This window comes from Leguminivora glycinivorella, chromosome 19 (genome assembly GCF_023078275.1).
Source record: "Leguminivora glycinivorella isolate SPB_JAAS2020 chromosome 19, LegGlyc_1.1, whole genome shotgun sequence".
In the NCBI taxonomy this organism is placed as follows: domain Eukaryota; kingdom Metazoa; phylum Arthropoda; class Insecta; order Lepidoptera; family Tortricidae; genus Leguminivora; species Leguminivora glycinivorella.
This window is the reverse complement of record NC_062989.1, coordinates 17,815,152-17,833,254: the sequence shown is the minus strand read 5'-3', so window position 1 is coordinate 17,833,254 and position 18,103 is coordinate 17,815,152. Positions and strand designations below refer to the sequence as shown.

Genomic DNA, 18,103 nt, shown 5'->3' with positions numbered 1-18,103 from the left:
TTAAAATCCGACAATGTGTGTCATATCGAGCAGACAGTATAATCACAGAAAGAGTACTGTGGTATAATGCTCTGTTAAGTACCTAACTCTCAATAGGTATGTATTTTAAATTTTTCCATGTTATGGTGTTTGGTTCGCTGTAAGCCAAACATGAATGTTTTATGTACTTATAGTAAATATTTTTTATGGAAATAGACAATAGCGCCCCCTAATGATACCTACTTCACCTACTAGCCATAAACCAAAAGAACGTACATTTTCTGTGCCGCTGTAGAGTTGCGTATTCTAAAACGTTAAAAACTCGTGATATACGTTCTAACTTTGTTTCAATCACAAGTTTATCTATAATTTCAAATAAATGTCTTCAAGTTACTAGAGAATACACACAGGATGACTTTTGGAACGTGATCAAAAACTGCTCCAATTACGCCCTTTCTTTTCAGAGGGAATCAGAAACTTTTCGTCTAATTATTTTATCCCTAATTTTCTGTGATGTTCGTGCGTACAACTTTGTAGGAACTTTTTCTTTCATTCTTATTGAATTGAGCAATTAATCCTTTTTTGTTTAACCAAACCAAAAATATTTGTATCTATGAGAGTAAATTATCGTAATAAATTGGTGATTTGTATAGTCTTCTTCTTCAACCTAGCGCCAGGGTCCGCTTTCCTGCACAGTCTTCTCCACTCCGCCCGGTCTTCGGCATCCTGAGGCGTGAGACAGTTCTCTTGCATGTCCGCTCCCACGACGTCCAGCCGATTCTTAGGCCTACCGGGGCCGCGTGACTTAGGACCTTGGTCAGTGAGATTAAGGAGTCTGTTTTTGACGTAGCTGAGCAGTAATAAAAAATAATATTTCGAGTTCAACTTACAAATCATTAAAATTAGAATTAGCCTCGATACTTCACATGGGTTATGGATAGCAAAAAGGTTTCATCCTGTAGATTAAAATTGAGATGCCATAATCGTAGTCGTAGAGCATTAACCAACGTACTTATTCGTATAAGGAAACGATTTGATAAAAGATAGAATATAGAACACATTTTCGTATTTACCTCTTGTACAAAAAAGAGAGTCTTACTAATAAACCAATTATATAAATAAATAAATATTATAGGACATTCTTACACAGATTGACTGAGTCCCACGGTAAGCTCAAGAAGGCTTGTGTATATAAATTAAACTTAATATTCGTATATTACAATATGATATTTACCCTTCACCACCCCCTGATATTCCCCGTCTTCCCGTGGGTGTCGTAATAGAAGACAACGGTAGGATTTGGGTTAAATTGTGGCGTAGGCGAGAGGCTGGCAACCTCTCACTGCAATAATGATGTGGTGTAATTTTCATACCAACGACTTCTGAGATTGATAAATCCATCCATCTATATTATATTGTTAGTAGGATTCGCTATTTTCTGTTTTATAATAAAAAGTTCAATATTAGTAACATACACGATCGGTGTGCGTAAAGTCTCTAATCCGCATCAGGCTCTCGTGGCTGCCCACGGGCCGGGTGCAGTGGGTCCTAAGACTCGTAAGCATTCAAATACATATCTATAATGATGATCCAATAATTGTTTACCTGATATAAAAGTCAAATTTTAAGAATTTTCGACTTATTGCTTTCGATATATAAGGGAATTTTCATAATTTGGGACACCCCAAATTAGCGAAAGTTGTTAACAAAAATTAACTCACTGTCAGTTTCGTGACGATAATTAAGCATGAAATTTCTATAAAAATATTGATTTTGTGTTAATAACATAAACTTTAAGCGATAATCTACCTTCAGAATGTGAAAAAAGTAAATTTTTAGACAGATTTTATGCTTAACTGTCGTCTCAAAACTGACAGCGGGTTAATTTTTGTTAACAACTTACGCTAATTGGGGTGTCCCAAATTCTGAAAATGCCCATAACCAGTATAATAGATTTTTTTTTCCGCTACTGTTGTATGCATGTAAAATATGATATTGTAAACTATACTATAAATAACAATATATTGACGTTATGTTCTACGATTCAGCACAGCTGTATCTTCTGGATAACCTCCCGGCCTCTGACCTCTGCGGAATAATATCTATACAAATATGGCGTAACTGCTCATTTCTTATTATTATCTCTTGTGTATGATTTCTTTATGAGTGTTAACTAATAAAGTTGTAATTTTAGAATAAAACGGGACTTAATCGCGTAAACACTTACATTTATATTTGGCCCGAAAATATAAATGTAAGTGTTTGTTACGCGATTAAGTCCCGTTTTGTTCTAAAATTATGAGTGCAAATCCTGTTAGTTTAAATCAATATAATAAAGTTGTATTAGCAAAGTTACTATGGATGTAAATTAAAATTGATATTGATGTTGATGTAAATATATTAATAACACTAAAATTAGTACTTAGATTTAATTTAGTATTAGTTAAGTTTTCTGTAGCTACTTGCTAATTTGTTAATTCGTTTCTGTGGCAATAAAGAAATTTTAATTCAGTTAAGGTGTATTATATATTTAATTACATAAAATCATTTCCAATTAAAAAATACATTATTTTCCTTTAACTAAGAAGTGATTATCTATATAAAATATATAAATACAGATATATTATTAATACAAGCACAAGCTGGCAGTATTTTCACTTGTCTCTATAAAATTAAACATGTCAAAAGTGACTGCATATGTTCGTGTGAGATTTTTTACTGAAACGTCATCATCCTCTATTGACACTAGAATTAATCAAATCTGAAAACGTGAAAGCTTTAGTATTTTTTATCTTTGTGTTGACAACAGGATGTATAAAATAGAAAAAGAGCGATTGTTTTTATCTCTAGCAACAATAAGCCGATACCCTCCATTTATTTACAATTTACGCAGCTGTAGTGATAACCCCAGGGCGAGACCTGACGAGAAAATAACTTTTCAATGCCCGCTGTGACGTCACCGCTTGTCATTTGTCTACACAAGGACGATTACGAAGAAGGGTTTTGTTTTTACTTGCGTCAGCGCCACCACCGAACAGGTAGGTACTACTCCAGTTGGGCTACGATTTAGATCTGGAAAGACCCTGTGCTGTGATGTTCCTAAACACAAAGCGAAAATGACACATTTGACGGCCAATCTCGATAATAAAATCATCATCCTCCTTGCGTTATATCATGGGAGCTTGGGGTCCGCTTTGACAACTAATCCCAAGACTTGGCATAGGCACTAGTTTTTACGAAAGCGACTGCCATCTGAGCTTCCAACCCGAAGGGTAACTAGGCCTTATTGGAATTAGTCCGATTTCCTCAAGATGTTTTCCTTCACTGAAAAGCAACTGGCAAAATATCAAATGACATTTCGCACATAAGTTCCGAAAAACTCATTGGTAATTGGGTTCGAGTCGGGGACGTCTTACCGGGGCCACCAGCGCTTCGAACATTTCCGTGACCTCCGGATTTAAAGTCGCAGCATACATTTCTTTGTTTCTGGTAGAAATCCGCTTCTATTTAAATTGACAGAATTTCATGTGACTCTTACAGGATTCAGCAAAAATGTTGCCACCGAAATCAAAAAAGTTTAAACGCTCTGATAATAATATGATGAAAATAATTTCGTTATTAGGTTTAGAACATCCTGTATCAGTAATGTAAAAGAAGAAACTAACTGGCTGATTGACATATCAACGCACAGCCGAACCTATTGATTCTAGAGATTCCAGGCAAGTAGATTCCTTATAAGGTGTAGAGGAGCAGTAAAAGAGGATTTTTCAAAATTCACCTCCTAAGACCGTTTTCACATTATCCGATCCGATATCGGATGTCGGAAGAATTTCAATAGAAAAAAATCGAAGATGGCGCTTGTAATGTATACGATATCGGTCCGACATTCGATATCGGATCGGATAATGTGAAAACGCACTAAGGGGGTGAAATGAGGGTCCAAAGTTAGAACAATATCAATTTTAGTTCGCGGGCGAATAATATACATATATATTATTGAGGCTCAGCCACGACATTGGTCTAAGCGCGACAGCGGTGAGCGACGGCCATACATTGGAGCGAGACACAGCGATGGGACTTTTCATTCGCACGTATGGCTGCCGCTCACCGCTGTCGCGCTTAGACCAATGTCGTGGCTGAGCCGTTAGGATGACATACACTTTTGTCACATCATTCACTACCATTGATGTTGACTGGTAATTTGACACCCTGTCAGCAGATATTTTATCTAAAAGCTGCAACTTTAAGTGTACATTATGGAAAGGGTTGAGTAAAGGCCAAGGCCTCAAAACAGGCTGACGTCACCCTTGACAAGTTATTTTCTTCAGGTCAGGTGGGGACGGGTATAACCTGTAGGGATATCAATAGATTTATACACAGTACGTAGCCAACTGCACAAACGCTCACGATAATAATCTGTTTCGTATTTATCTCTCTATCGCTCTTGCGTATTGGCGCGACAGAGCCAGACTGCAATTCTGTCGGCGTCTGGCGTCGACAAAACATTTAACACCACGCATTTGTAATAGGTATATAATTATTAGAACATTGTTTTATATTGTACGACTTATTACATATGTAGATCAACTAAGCCCCAATCTAACAAAACTTAGTATGGGCACACCTCGGACACTGGCAATCAAATATGTGAAAGCGTTCCTAGCGCACAGTCTAAGCTCGTGTAGGAGAACGCGTACTATGCTTGTATGAGTGAGATATGACAGGTCGACTGTTCGCGTTTTTGACAGGCGGTAACTGTAAGGTAACCGAGAGGTTATGGGCGGCACTTTCAGCGGGGAGCGGGAGTGGCCATACTGTACGATAGTACTCTTTATTATACTGTGGTATGGGTGTTAGGTGACGTAATAGTATACATATATTATACCCGTATACACTGTGTTTTTTTCATTGATTCATTAAAAGTAAACATCATGACACAAAAAAATATCTGTCTGTGTGTTCTCAATAAAAATATATTCTAAAAATAGAGTGATGTGTTGGAAAAACAACAAATATAATGACATGAGCTATAACATGATTTGATGTTCGCATTGATTTTGGGTTCATTTTTTCTTCGTGACATCAAATTTGTATTTGCAAATAGGAGGAAAATGAGAGGAGAGGTCATAATGTAACTTTTTCTACTCGTCGACTTTAATCTGTCAATTAGGACACCACAGACTAAACTATAAGTGCTAACTTTTCAGTGTTTGACACTTAGTCAACTATAATTAGTCATTACAGTTCACTTTAGTTAACTGTAATAATTTCAAAAATAGAACTTCATACAAGATCTATAATAATCTGCGATACCTGGCAAAATTTTCTGCATCTGAAACACATTATTTTTATATATCGCGTTATCGACCAATCCGACAGTTATTACAAACAATTGATTGCTAGGAAATTCGAAGTTGATACAACGGTGAACGACGCTATTAACATGAATTTTAACTTGAATGATGATATTGTTCGTCCATTGATGATGAAGGTGATGACTCAAAGAAAAAGTTATAATTAAGCTTTTCAATCTCGTACCTCAGCAAGCTTCGTGGCCTAAACATGGTACTCGACGGAAAAGCTCTGTATTATATCACGATTGTATAAAATACTATTTTACTTACGTAAGTAAAAGTATACACGATAATAATAAATGGTCTACATTGTATGATATTATTTTCTTAAACAGGACAACCATCACAATTAACCTTGTTTGTTCAATGTCATCCAAAACTACTTTCAATATTCACGATAAACAAACATAAAATTTTATAACTCTGTAATGGATCCTTAATTAGTATTTTATCAATGTTAATTTAAGGAAAATATCAACAAGTATTATATATTAAATGTATTTTGCAAGTACCTAATCGTGGTTTTGGTACAAAATAACGAATACCAGATATTCATACTATTTTGTTATTCATAAAACAATATACGTATTTTACTATATATATATTTATTTTGATTATTTATGTACGAGTAGATACCACCACAAATGTACCACAAATGTAGATTTACTTTTTATGTTTTTAACTGCACTGTAAAAACCAAGGTACCTAAATACTTTATTTAGTTGTAAACATTACTAATTACCTATTCATACTTATATTAAAAATTGTACTGCAAAATATAAAAAAACCATTGCTATGACAATGCCACTCAGATACTATTGGCTATAAATCTTAGTGGGAATTGTAAACGTATCTCAAATGAAAGGTATTGATTTTTGTAATTTAAAAAAATATATAAAGAAAAAAAATTTGAAAGAAAAGTAAGAAAAAAATAAAAAAAGTAAATTTACGTCTCGCACTGAATAACTTCAAAGAATGACAGACAAAATGTATAATGTCGATATACGAGTTTTTTTTAATCGAAGACAGATAATTTTTTAGTTGAAAACTGAAGACCGCATCGAAATCAGATTAGCATTTTTTAAGATACAAGTTGCCAAAGATGGGAAAGATCGCTTTATATGGACACTTTGAATTTCCTTTGCCAGAAAGTCAGAAATAATATGTTTTTCTGACACAGAAAAATACATAGTAACAGTACACATCAAAATAAAATTAAAAATTCCGAGGATATTATAATTTCATCCCTTAGAACGACGAGCGTAGCGAGGTCGGTTACGAAAACCGAAAAAAAAATCTCATTTTTTTGTACGTCGTCCGATTTTGACAAAACATGTTTCATTTGAAAGGTATTGCTTTATGTAACCTAAAAAAAAATATTGTAAAAAATTGGAAAAAAAATGTAAGATTTAAAAAAAAAAAAAACTTAATTTTCGTATCACTCTGAATAACCGCAAAAAACGGTAGACACGGTGTATAATTTCGATATATGATTTTTTAAAATTAAAGACAAATAAATGCATGATTATAAACTAAAAACCGAATCGAAATCGAATCAGTAGTTTTTAAGATGCAAGTTGTCAAAGTTGGCTTAGTTTGTTTATATGGTCGCTTATAAATTCCTTAGCCAGAAAGTCAGCTAAACATTATATTTTTCTTACAGTTAAAAGTATGCATATATAATAGACATCATTATAAACATTTTTTTACAAGGATATAAAAATTTCATTCCTTAGAAACCCTTAGAAAGGCGATCCAATAAAAAAAAACTGCCTTTTTTTTGTTTTTCGTAACAGACATCGCTACGCTCGGCTTTCCAAGGGATGATTTTTTTATATCCTCGTACAAAATTGTTTATTATGATGTCTATTACCTATGCATACTTTTAACTGTAAGAAAAATATAATGTTTCTGACTTTCTGCCTAAGGAATTTATAAGCGACCATATAAACAAACTAAGCCAACTTTGACAACTTGCATCTTAAAAACTACTGATTCGATTTCGATTCGGTTTTTAGTTTATAATCATGCATTTATTTGTCTTTAATTTAAAAAAATCATATATCGAAATTATACACCGTGTCTACCGTTTTTTGCGGTTATTCAGAGTGATACGAAAATTAAGGTTTTTTTTTAAAAAATCTTACATTTTTTTCCAATTTTTTTCAATATTTTTTTTTAAGTTACATAAAGCAATACCTTTCAAATGAAACATGTTTTGTCAAAATCGGACAACGTACAAAAAAATGAGATTTTTTTTTCGGTTTTCGTAACCGACCTCGCTACGCTCGTCGTTCTAAGGGATGAAATTATAATATCCTCGGAATTTTTAATTTTATTTTGATGTGCACTGTTACTATGTATTTTTCTGTGTCAGAAAAACATATTATTCTGACTTTCTGGCAAAGGAATTTCAAAGTGGCCATATAAAGCGATCTTTCCCAACTTTGGCAACTTGTATCTTAAAAAATGCTAATCCGATTTCAATGCGGTCTTCAGTTTTCAACTACAAATTTATCTGTCTTCGATTAAAAAAAACTCGTATATCGACATTGTACATTTTGTCTGTCATTCTTTGAAGTTATTCAGTGCGAGACGTAAATTTACTTTTTTTAATTTTTTTCTTACTTTTCTTTCAAAAATTTTTTCTTTGTATTTTTTTTTAATTACACAAATTAATACCTTTCATTTGAGATACGTTTTGTCAAAATCGGACTACAAAATAAAAAGATAGAATTTTTTTAATTATCATAAAACACCTCGCTACGCTCGGCTTCCTAAGGGATGAAATTTCGATATCCTCGGAAAAAATCGTTTACTATGATGTCTACTATCACCATGCAAAGCGGCTTGCTTCCATCCAAAAGTGCAGCTTTTTTTTCATAACTAGTATGACTATATGCCAAATCTAAGGATTAGTTGTGACAGCGGACCCCAGGCACCCGGGCCAGAATGCCGGGATAACGCAAGGAGGACTGAATGAAAATGATGTATAAAGACGAACTTAACAAGTCATTATTTACCTAACACATATCTAATTGGAAAGTCATCATCATTCCCTTGCCCCTTTCCCATTATTTGAGGTCGGCGCAGCAGATCATCTTCCTCCATTCCTCTCTATCAGCTGTCATTTCCATACCTTTCACTCTCATAATCATTGTTCACACATTCCATCCATCTTTTCTTAGGCCTTCCACTACCATTGTATCCATCCACTTTCATATTTGGACGTAGTTACGCAATAACGTTCCAATACACATGAAATTGTCATTACGTTTTAGACCTTGTATGAAAAACAAAAGTCTTTCATTTCAATGACAATTTCAGATGGATTGGAACGTTATTGCGTAACTACGTCCAATTTTAACCACTCGTTTTTTATGGCATAGGAGGCAAACGAGCAGACAGGTCGCCTGATGGTAAGCGATCACTGCCGCCCATGGACACCCGAAACACCAGAAGTGTTGAAGGTGCGTTGCCGGCCTTTAAGATGGGTGTACGCTCTTTTCTTGAAGGTCGTATCGGTCCGGAAATACCGCTGGCAATAATTCATTCCACAGTTTAGCTGTGCTAGGCAGGGAAGTTTTATAACATTGTTTTCATCCCTACGCATTACATGCCCATACCATGCTAATCTACTTCCACCTTTCCTTCACCTTTCTGTCACTGGCGCTACTCTCACGCTTCAAATTAGGCTACATGGGCATTTTCAGAATTTGGGACCCCCCAATTAGCGTAAGTTGTTAACAAAAATTAACTCGCTGTCAGTTTTGTGACAACAATTAAGCATAAACAACACAAAACTGACAGTGAGTTAATTTTTGTTAACAACTTACGCTAATTGGGGGGTCCCAAATTCTGAAAATGCCCACGTATCAAATTGGAAAGTACATAAATATTTTGAATTCTTTACGGCTGAATCAGTGTTTGAATAGCACATTAAACCATTAGAGCATGAAGAACGTAACGAATCAATTTGCACACACTAGGAAACAATTGCGTTTTTATGAAACACCGGCAAGCAGTAAAACTGAACAAAGAAGTTTGTGAGTTACGTGAAGGCTGACCAGACATATGATTATCGTCAGGAGGGCACTGTTATTCTGATGGGTGACAGTTCAGTTTAGTATAAATAAATAAATATTATTGGGGGACACCTTAGTGCGTTTTCACATTATCCGATCCGATATCGGATGTCGGACCGATATCCCATACATTACAGGCGCCATCTTGGATTTTTTCTATTGAAATTCTTCCGACATCCGATATCGGATCGGATAATGTGAAAACGGTCTTACACAAATCAACCTAGCTCCAAACTAAGCAAAGCTTGTACTATGAGTGCTAGGCGACGATAATTATACTTACTTATATAGATAATAGTTATTTGTTATACAAGGGGGCAAAGTTGTATTTTAACGTCGAGTGTGGAATTGAAAAACGAGCAAGTGAAAGGATTCTATAGTTGAACCACGAGCGAAGCGAGTGGTTCGAGAATACAATCCTGAACTTGCGAGTTTTTTAACACACGAGAAGTAAAATGCCGGAAGACCAGCGCTGACTGTATGGTTAGCATTATGCTGAGGCGGGACCATTTCGTGGTAAACGATAATTTTTATATTATGTTTTAATAATTAAATGTTTGTATTTTTAATACCTATTGTAATTTACCACGAATAAACGATTTCTAAACGATTTCTATAAAATACATTTGCACCCGAGTGTAACACAAAACTTTTCCCCTCACTATAGCGAGGAAACTACAACGCAAAAAATGCGTTTATCACTGCTTCCAGTAGTTCCGCAGGTGGTAAATCATCTTTATTACTAGATTCACCTACTTTTGTCAATTTTAAAGCAGTTAATTTGACTTTATTCAAGGTCAAATTACTTTACCCACTAGTGGATAAAATGCGTTTTTACCCGCTGGTATTAAAGGACAAAACACGTGTTTCCGAGCTAGTGAGGGGAAAATACATAAAAAACATCCGTGACTCAGGAACAAATATCTGTGCTCATCACACAAATAAATGCCCTTACCGGGATTCACTACGCGCTAGACCAGACCCGGTCGTCTATTTTTTTTTATAAGATGAAAAAATAGTTTAATGAAAAAGTATGTAGTAATGGCGCGTAGTCATATATTTCTTGTCAGGGTGGCTAGCCGAATGGCACAATCGCTCACGAAACGCTCACGAAACGAAGCGCTAGTAGATATCTATCTCTATCGCGCTTGCGTATTGGCGCGACAGAGCCAGCGGCGTATCGCTTTCGTTTGGCGTCGGAGAAATGCCATTCGGCTACGGGGCCTGATTTTATTGCTTGTATTGATTTTAAATTACGGACACTGGAAACACAAAAAGTTTTAATTTTCTTACATTTTTTAAATAAAAAGTTTTTCTCGTTTTATGGCTTTTCTAGACGTATTTTTTTATGGCTCTAGGACCGATTTTTGAATCTCACGGCGTTCGAATTCAGAAAATTGTCACCGAAATTGCCTACTATTTTCAGTGACAATTTTCTGAATTCGAACGCCGTGAGATTCAAAAATCGGCCCCCCTATACTAGATTTTGATCATGGATAGGATTGGGATCTATTGGCATAAAAAAGTTTGTAAAAAAAGAACATGTAGGATGTCGCACCCTGTACGTTTTTTTCCAAAAATCTGTAAACATCAAATAGGTAGGTCTACTGACCCATATTCAAAAACACCCTGTTTACAAGGCTTTTTAAATATATTGTTTAAATATATTCAATAAACTCATGTTTTTTATGATGCGGACAAAAGCTAGAGAAATTTTATAATTTCATTAGCTTTTGCCCGCGGCTGCGCTTGCGTTAGAAAGAGACAAAATGTAGCCTGTTTCACTCTGCATCCCTTCAACTATCTCCACTTAAAACATTCGTCGAAATATTCGAATCGATGAAAACAGTGTGGAGCCCCTTAAAGAACAATGCACCTATCCGCATATCAAAGACATATGTAACTCCGTATATACAGATAAAGTCTAAGAAAAAAAACTTACCTCGGAACCATAGAGAAAAAGGTACGGTGGGCTAGATGGCGATACACCATTGAGGGACTCTCGGCTAGATGGCGCTAATAATGATATTTGACATATTAACACATATCAAGCTAAGAATACGGGCCAAATTGTCAAAATTGAGGTTCAAAAGTTTTAAGACTGTGTCGAGAGATGGCAGTCTATGCACTGTCATTACACATCTTTCTTTGGCAGTAACTCTAGAAACTCGATCCTCTTTGCGCATATAAATATTGGACCCTTGATTCTTGGTAATTATCTAATCGAATTAATTGTTATTTAACTTGTAGGTAACTTTTATGAGCTGCATTCCCGTACCGGTATTATGAAAATCCTAGTAAATATTTGACGACCGGTCTGGCGCAGTCGGTAGTGACCCTGCCTGCTACGCCGCGGTCCCGGGTTCGAATCCCGGTAAGGGCATTTATTTGTGTGATGATCACAGATATTTGTTCCTGAGTCATGGATGTTTTCTATGTATGTAAGTATTTATATATTATATATATCGTTGTCTGAGTACCTGCAACACAAGCCTTCTTGAGCTTACCGTGGGACTTAGTCAATCTGTGTAACAATGTCCTATAATATTTATTTATTTATTTATTTATATAGAGTACCTTTATGAACATAGAGTTTCTAATTTCATGTTAGTTTCAGAATTTGTGTAGGAATTATAAAAAGGATTTAACGTGAGTTTTGGGACTTGAAAAGGGATTCGTTGGGATTATAACGTAGATAGGGATGATTATATTTCCAATCGACGATGTGTTCTAGCCGATTCTATCTAATATTGGTTTAGGTTAGGACGTTAAATCCATACTAATATTATAAATGGGAAAGTGTGTTTGTTTGTCAGTCTTTCACGGCAAAACGGAGCGACGAATTGAAGTGATTTTTTAAGTGAAGATAGTTGAAGGGATGGAGAGTGACATAGGCTACTTTTTGTCTCTTTCTAACGCGAGCGAAGGCAAAAGCTAGTACATATATGAAAGTGGTATAAAAACTACAGAAAACAAGAGATCATTGTATACTGATTATACTGATTATGACACCATACCACACCTCGGACACTGGCGATCAAATATATTGAAAGAGGCGCGCTTCTAGCACACAGTCTTAGCTCGTGTAGGTGAACGCGTACTATGCTTGTATGAGTGACATATGACAGGTCGACTGTTCGCGTTTTTGACAGGCGGTAACTGTAAGGTAACCGAGAGGGGGTAGGCGGCACTTTCAGCGGGGAGCGGGAGTGGCCATACTGTACGATAGTACTCTTTATTATACTGTGACCATACACAGTATTAGTCATTATTGTAGAAGGCCACGCTTTTAATAGACAAGATTGTATGTGTAGATTGCTTGTACTAATGAAACTTTGGGCACTTTATATATGAATATTTGATTGTTGTTATCGAAAGTTATATTCACAATGGAGAGTTTATTATAGAGTAAATAGTTATTATGAATAGGCTGTCTCTTTGTGTGGTCCTTTGGTTAACGACTTTCTGCCCAATTCGAATTTCAGGTATTAGATCAGTACCATACCAGAAACAGATATAATATTTAAAATTCGAACCGGGCAAGTAAAGGTTTAGTTTAAAGTGCCTTCATTTCAAAGTGCCATGAATAAACCATGTTACAGTATGTGCAATGTGAATGCGTTTTGCCCTCGAACTACAGAGATGGATACATTTTGTCAAAAAACGGATACGTAACGATTGAGAAAAAAAATAACAGAATCATACACGAATTATGAATACATTTTTCGGATAATTATTCTTATTCAAAATTATTTGTGATTAATGTGATTTGTGGCATTTTATTCGAATAAATTTGCGAATAATTCAGATCGTTTATTCGATAATTATTTGGATAAAATATAAGTGAATAATAAATAAAGAAAAGAAATAAATAAATAAAGTTTTATTTTAGGCAACACGTTGTACACCCATATCAATAAAATTTAGAATTTGGAGCCAAAAGGAATACATAATATTAAAATAAAATTAAACTCAAAAGTTTAACAATTTTAAATGCCTAACTTTGCCTTGAAATACATATATTTTATATTATCCATGCATGTATGTGGCAAAAAAGAGTGAATACTCGATAACCTAATGACTTTAGCTGTCATTCTGATATCACAGCGTATACGCTCGAGTTGACTTCATAGTCAAGATAAATTTAATAAACTTAAAACCGTCGTGAAATAGCAATAACACTTTGTTTATACGTCTTAACAACTGAATAAAATTTATATGAGATGAAACCATTTATCATCATCATACCATACCAATAAAATAAATTAAAAAAATCATCATATTAGTTCTTTATCGCCCACTACTAAGCATAGGTCCTTCTTCTAGCACGCGACTTGTCTCTGTCTTGAGCTAGACTCATCCAGCTGTGACCCAACGAGCTAACGGATGCCATTTATAGTAGTATATATGTCGTTACGGGCAAAGCCAGAAACGTGTTTTTTTCTTTCTTTTTTTTTCTTTTCTTTTCTACACCACCTAGAAATTTAGAATTAAAGACAATTGGCCGCTGTGCCCTACCATTTTAAAATGTGCCGCCCTTTTTAGTTCCAAGATTTTGTTGGCCGTTTAGAATTTTTGGTTCCAGTTAGTAGCTCTTTGGGGATGCCATTCCCTTTATCCATACCATGAATGTAAGTTTACCGTCGCGTTTCGAGTAACGGTAACGAGTAAATAAATTTGAGTAATTTTATTGTGATGTCATTTTAATGTCAGTTTACGTTTAATCAATCAATCAATCAATCAATTAATCAATCACTCAATCAATCAGTCAATCAATCGTTTATTGCAAATGCAAACCATGGTATATTTACAGATGTTACAATACAAAGGAGATCGCATGGCACACCGGGTATGACAATTATACATTAATTATTTACTAAATTATATCTAGATTACATATTTAGGTACATTCTAAGTTTAGAAATTGTATTTAAGGTCGTTGTAGATCATCCTGCATGAATTCTTCAATTGTATGCCTAAGAAACGAATAAAATTCTAATAATAAAATAAAGCTTTTGTACGTAAAAGCCATGTTCAGCTTATCGATACACATAATTTTAAACCCAGACAGAAATTTAAATACTCGTATGGTGGTACGATGGTATAACAAACATTACCATACCGCCGAGCACATAAACAACTTATGAATAATTAATAGATTAATATCATTTAAATAAATCCTTTTCAAGTCTATTTTTAAATGTGACGTTGTGGGCAAAATCTTTGTATCTCTTTACCGAACGGAAATCCAGATACAATTTGCTGTAGGTACAACTTTTCTGTCCATTTTATTTTTTATAAATGGGCTTAGTCTTGGCCACAGACTAGCTAAAGGCAAAGACGTGGCCTACGATGGAGTGAGCTCGCCCGGAAGATGCTTGTTCACTCGTGATTTGAAGGGCTCACATTATTATTTTGCCAAGGGATAATTATCATGTCAATCGCAAAAGATATCAGTGGCGAACAGCTTAGAGGCTGACTGATATCTGTGACCTTCTTATCCCGAAGCTTGTCTGGTTGATAATAGTTTGGCCTCCGCTTGGCAGCTAATCCCAATGCCTTAAGGTATGTTTACAAATGTCAAAAACTGAATTGAAAGAAAATGGGTGAAGTGAAAAAATAATTATAATTGTGACATAAAAAATCATAGGAATTAAAGTATTGTAATATAAAAAAAGTATTCGGTGAAACAATTGTGTTTAGTTAGATGTTAATAACTTTACGGTCTACATCCTTATAATTAAAAGAGCTCTATGTAATTAATAAGTTATGATGAACTTACTTTTATTGTGCTTCATGATGTCCATCTGGCCAGAGTTATGCAAACGACTAATGAGTTATTAATTGTGTAAGTAATAATGAATGACAATTTGTTGGATTAGTATTTTTTTCATTAAGGTATGTGGGTCTTTATGCTCGAACAATAAGTTTCATAAATTCTATTAATCAGGTATTTAATCTTAGTTTGACAGGTCATTAAGTACTTGATTTAATAATAGTAAAGTATATAAATAATACCAAGGTACAGCGAGGCAAATCTCGACTGCGGGCCATTGTAACTGATCCATTTTTTTCCATTATTACAATATGATGTTGAGTTCTACATGTATCCACTGAACACGCCTACCATATATGTGGACACTCTATTTAATAATGTAAACATTGTAAGACATGGAAAAATGGACTAGTTACATTTGCCCCCCAGTCGAGATTTGCCCCGCCGTAAATTACTAATTTAAGATTTTAATGGTCTGATAAAAATGAGCTAAAATGTTTTACTTCAATTTTCATAATTTCAAGGTACAATCAATATATTTTATTAATTACAAGTTTTAAAATTGATGTTGATTTGTACCTAGTTTATGAAAAATGTTTTTATTCTGTATTATTTAGCAATTAAAATTGTTAAATAATTTACCAATACCTATGTTGTTTTTATCACACAAAGTATTGTCCAAAACATAAATTTATTATTGATAAGCCATTAATATTAGCATATGTAATTCAAGTAACTTAACATAAACTTTACCAACTTGTAAACTATAATATAATCGACCTCAAAGTATAAATATCCGTAATCTAATATTATACTGTTCTACATACAAAAACAACTATGTTTATAATTTCAAAACATAAACAAAAACAAACCTGTCAATGATATCTCCTTCCAAAACCCCGTTCATTTTACACACACAACACAACACATAAAAAAACTACAAACACAACACAGTTAGCACAGCAGTTTGTGAAAAAAAAAGTAAATAATATTCCGGGTGAATATGGGCACTACGTAAAAAGAAAATAAAAAGAAATGACGTGCGCTCAGGTCAGCGGCCCATGCGGCTGTGTGGACGGGAGATTTCGAACGCACAGAGTTCGCGGGCAGACGCGGCACTCGAGTTATGCGGCAACGTTACTGCCTAAGTCTGGGTCTACACGTTCGACGCCAAGAACCCGCCTAGGCCAAGGACTCGTAAACATTGCTCTGGTGCCGGAGAACCGGTTCTCGCCATACAAGCGGGCGGCGACAAGTGTCTGACGTAGCGCACGTAACAAAATAGTTATTTGTTTTACAAGGTGGCAAAGTAGTTGTTTAACCGCACGTGCCAATATTGATACCCGAGCAAGCGAAAGATTACAATATTGAACCGCGAGCGTAGCGAGTGCCCGAGTGGTTCAAAAAGTGGAATCTTGAGCGTTGCGACGGTTTTAAGGCACGAGGGTTAAATAAACTTTGCCACCGAGTGAAACACAATATTTTTCACCTATAGTAAGTATTTTGTTCGTGTTGGTGTAACACGAACAAAATACTTACTATAAAGCATCAAACTAAATCAAATCCATCGATTTATTCAATATTTATGATTAAAAATCGTCATTTATAGGTAACTTCTATCAGCTAGCTTAAGGCATCAAGTTAAAATTTGTATGAAATTACTTTGCACTCTTGTTGATAAAATGCAAATTTGCTATCTGTTTTCGAATACCAAAGTAAGCCTTTACCCGTTTGATGTGGTGAAATAGTACATTACATCAGAGGCCGGGAAAATGAGCCTCGCTCGCACGCTCGTGGATAAACCCATGCGAAATTTTTCACGCCGAGGCATATCTGTTTTCTCAAACATACAATGAAATAAAAAAAAATGCTCAAAGGGCAATATTTTATAAAAAAAAGTTACTTTGCAGGCCTTAAAAAATACCCGTTTGGTGTGGTGAAAAACGTAAAGACAATATTTCATTGCATGTTTGAGAAAAATATATTCGCTGCTGTGAGAATAAAAGAGACGCGATGATAGCACGATTATTTCATAGTTCATTGAGCTTTTGCGTTTCACTCCGTAATATCAGATGTAGGTAAGCGTGCTCCACCGTCTCACCATCATCACTCAATCAGGTGTGATCGTGGTCAAACGTCTACCTATTCATACAAAAAAATATGTAATTAATATATGTTTTTTGTTAGGTACACAATATGTTATGAGACACGATATTTTTTCCTTATTTTTTCCAGTATTTTGTTTTTTATCTTCGTCGAATACCGCAATATGATATTATGCGTTGTTATGCAGTCATTTTTATAGTTGATGTATCATCCATACTAATATTATAAATGGGAAAGTGTGTGTGTCTGTTTGTTTGTCCGCCTTTCATGGCAAAACCGAGCGACGAATTGACGCGATGTTTTAAGTGGAGATAGTTGAAGGGATGGAGAGTGACATAGGCTACTTTTTGTCTCTTTCTAACGCGAACGAAGCCGCGGGCAAAAGCTAGTGTGAAAATATATATTCCCACCTAAATTCATATTATTATAAATTTAAACTCTATTGAGTCATTAGATTGACACTAAACAAAAGCTTAATTAGTATAATCACTAAATCAATTGATCAACACGGGTTGCATTAAAATATTTATTACAATATATACGAGTGTATTGTTTTTAAAACTGTTTTTTTTTGTTTTTTTTTTTTAGTATGAATAGGTAGACGTTTGAACACGATCACACCTGATGGTAAGTGATGATGCGGTCTACGGTGGAGCACGCTTACCTATGAGATAGCTATTTACTCTTGCTTTAAAATCTGTATTTTATTGTAAACGATTGTATTTATTTCTTATGATATAGGCCATAGGCAAAAGGCAGCAAACGAGCAGATAAGTGATCTGACAGGATGCAGTCATCGCCGC

General features: G+C 34.9%; 1 protein-coding gene across 1 annotated transcript in view; it reads right to left on the bottom strand.

Annotated features, from left to right (window-relative positions):
- LOC125236327 (calcium/calmodulin-dependent protein kinase kinase 2) overlaps window positions 1–16,329 on the bottom strand; it is a 178,354-nt gene extending 162,025 nt beyond the window's left edge. Inside the window, exon 1 of the mRNA XM_048143080.1 lies at window positions 16,067–16,329. Coding sequence (XP_047999037.1) covers window positions 16,067–16,101 — 35 coding nt within the window. The 5' untranslated portion in view covers window positions 16,102–16,329. The remainder of the gene's footprint in view (window positions 1–16,066) is intronic.
- Window positions 16,330–18,103: the final 1,774 nt, after the last annotated feature.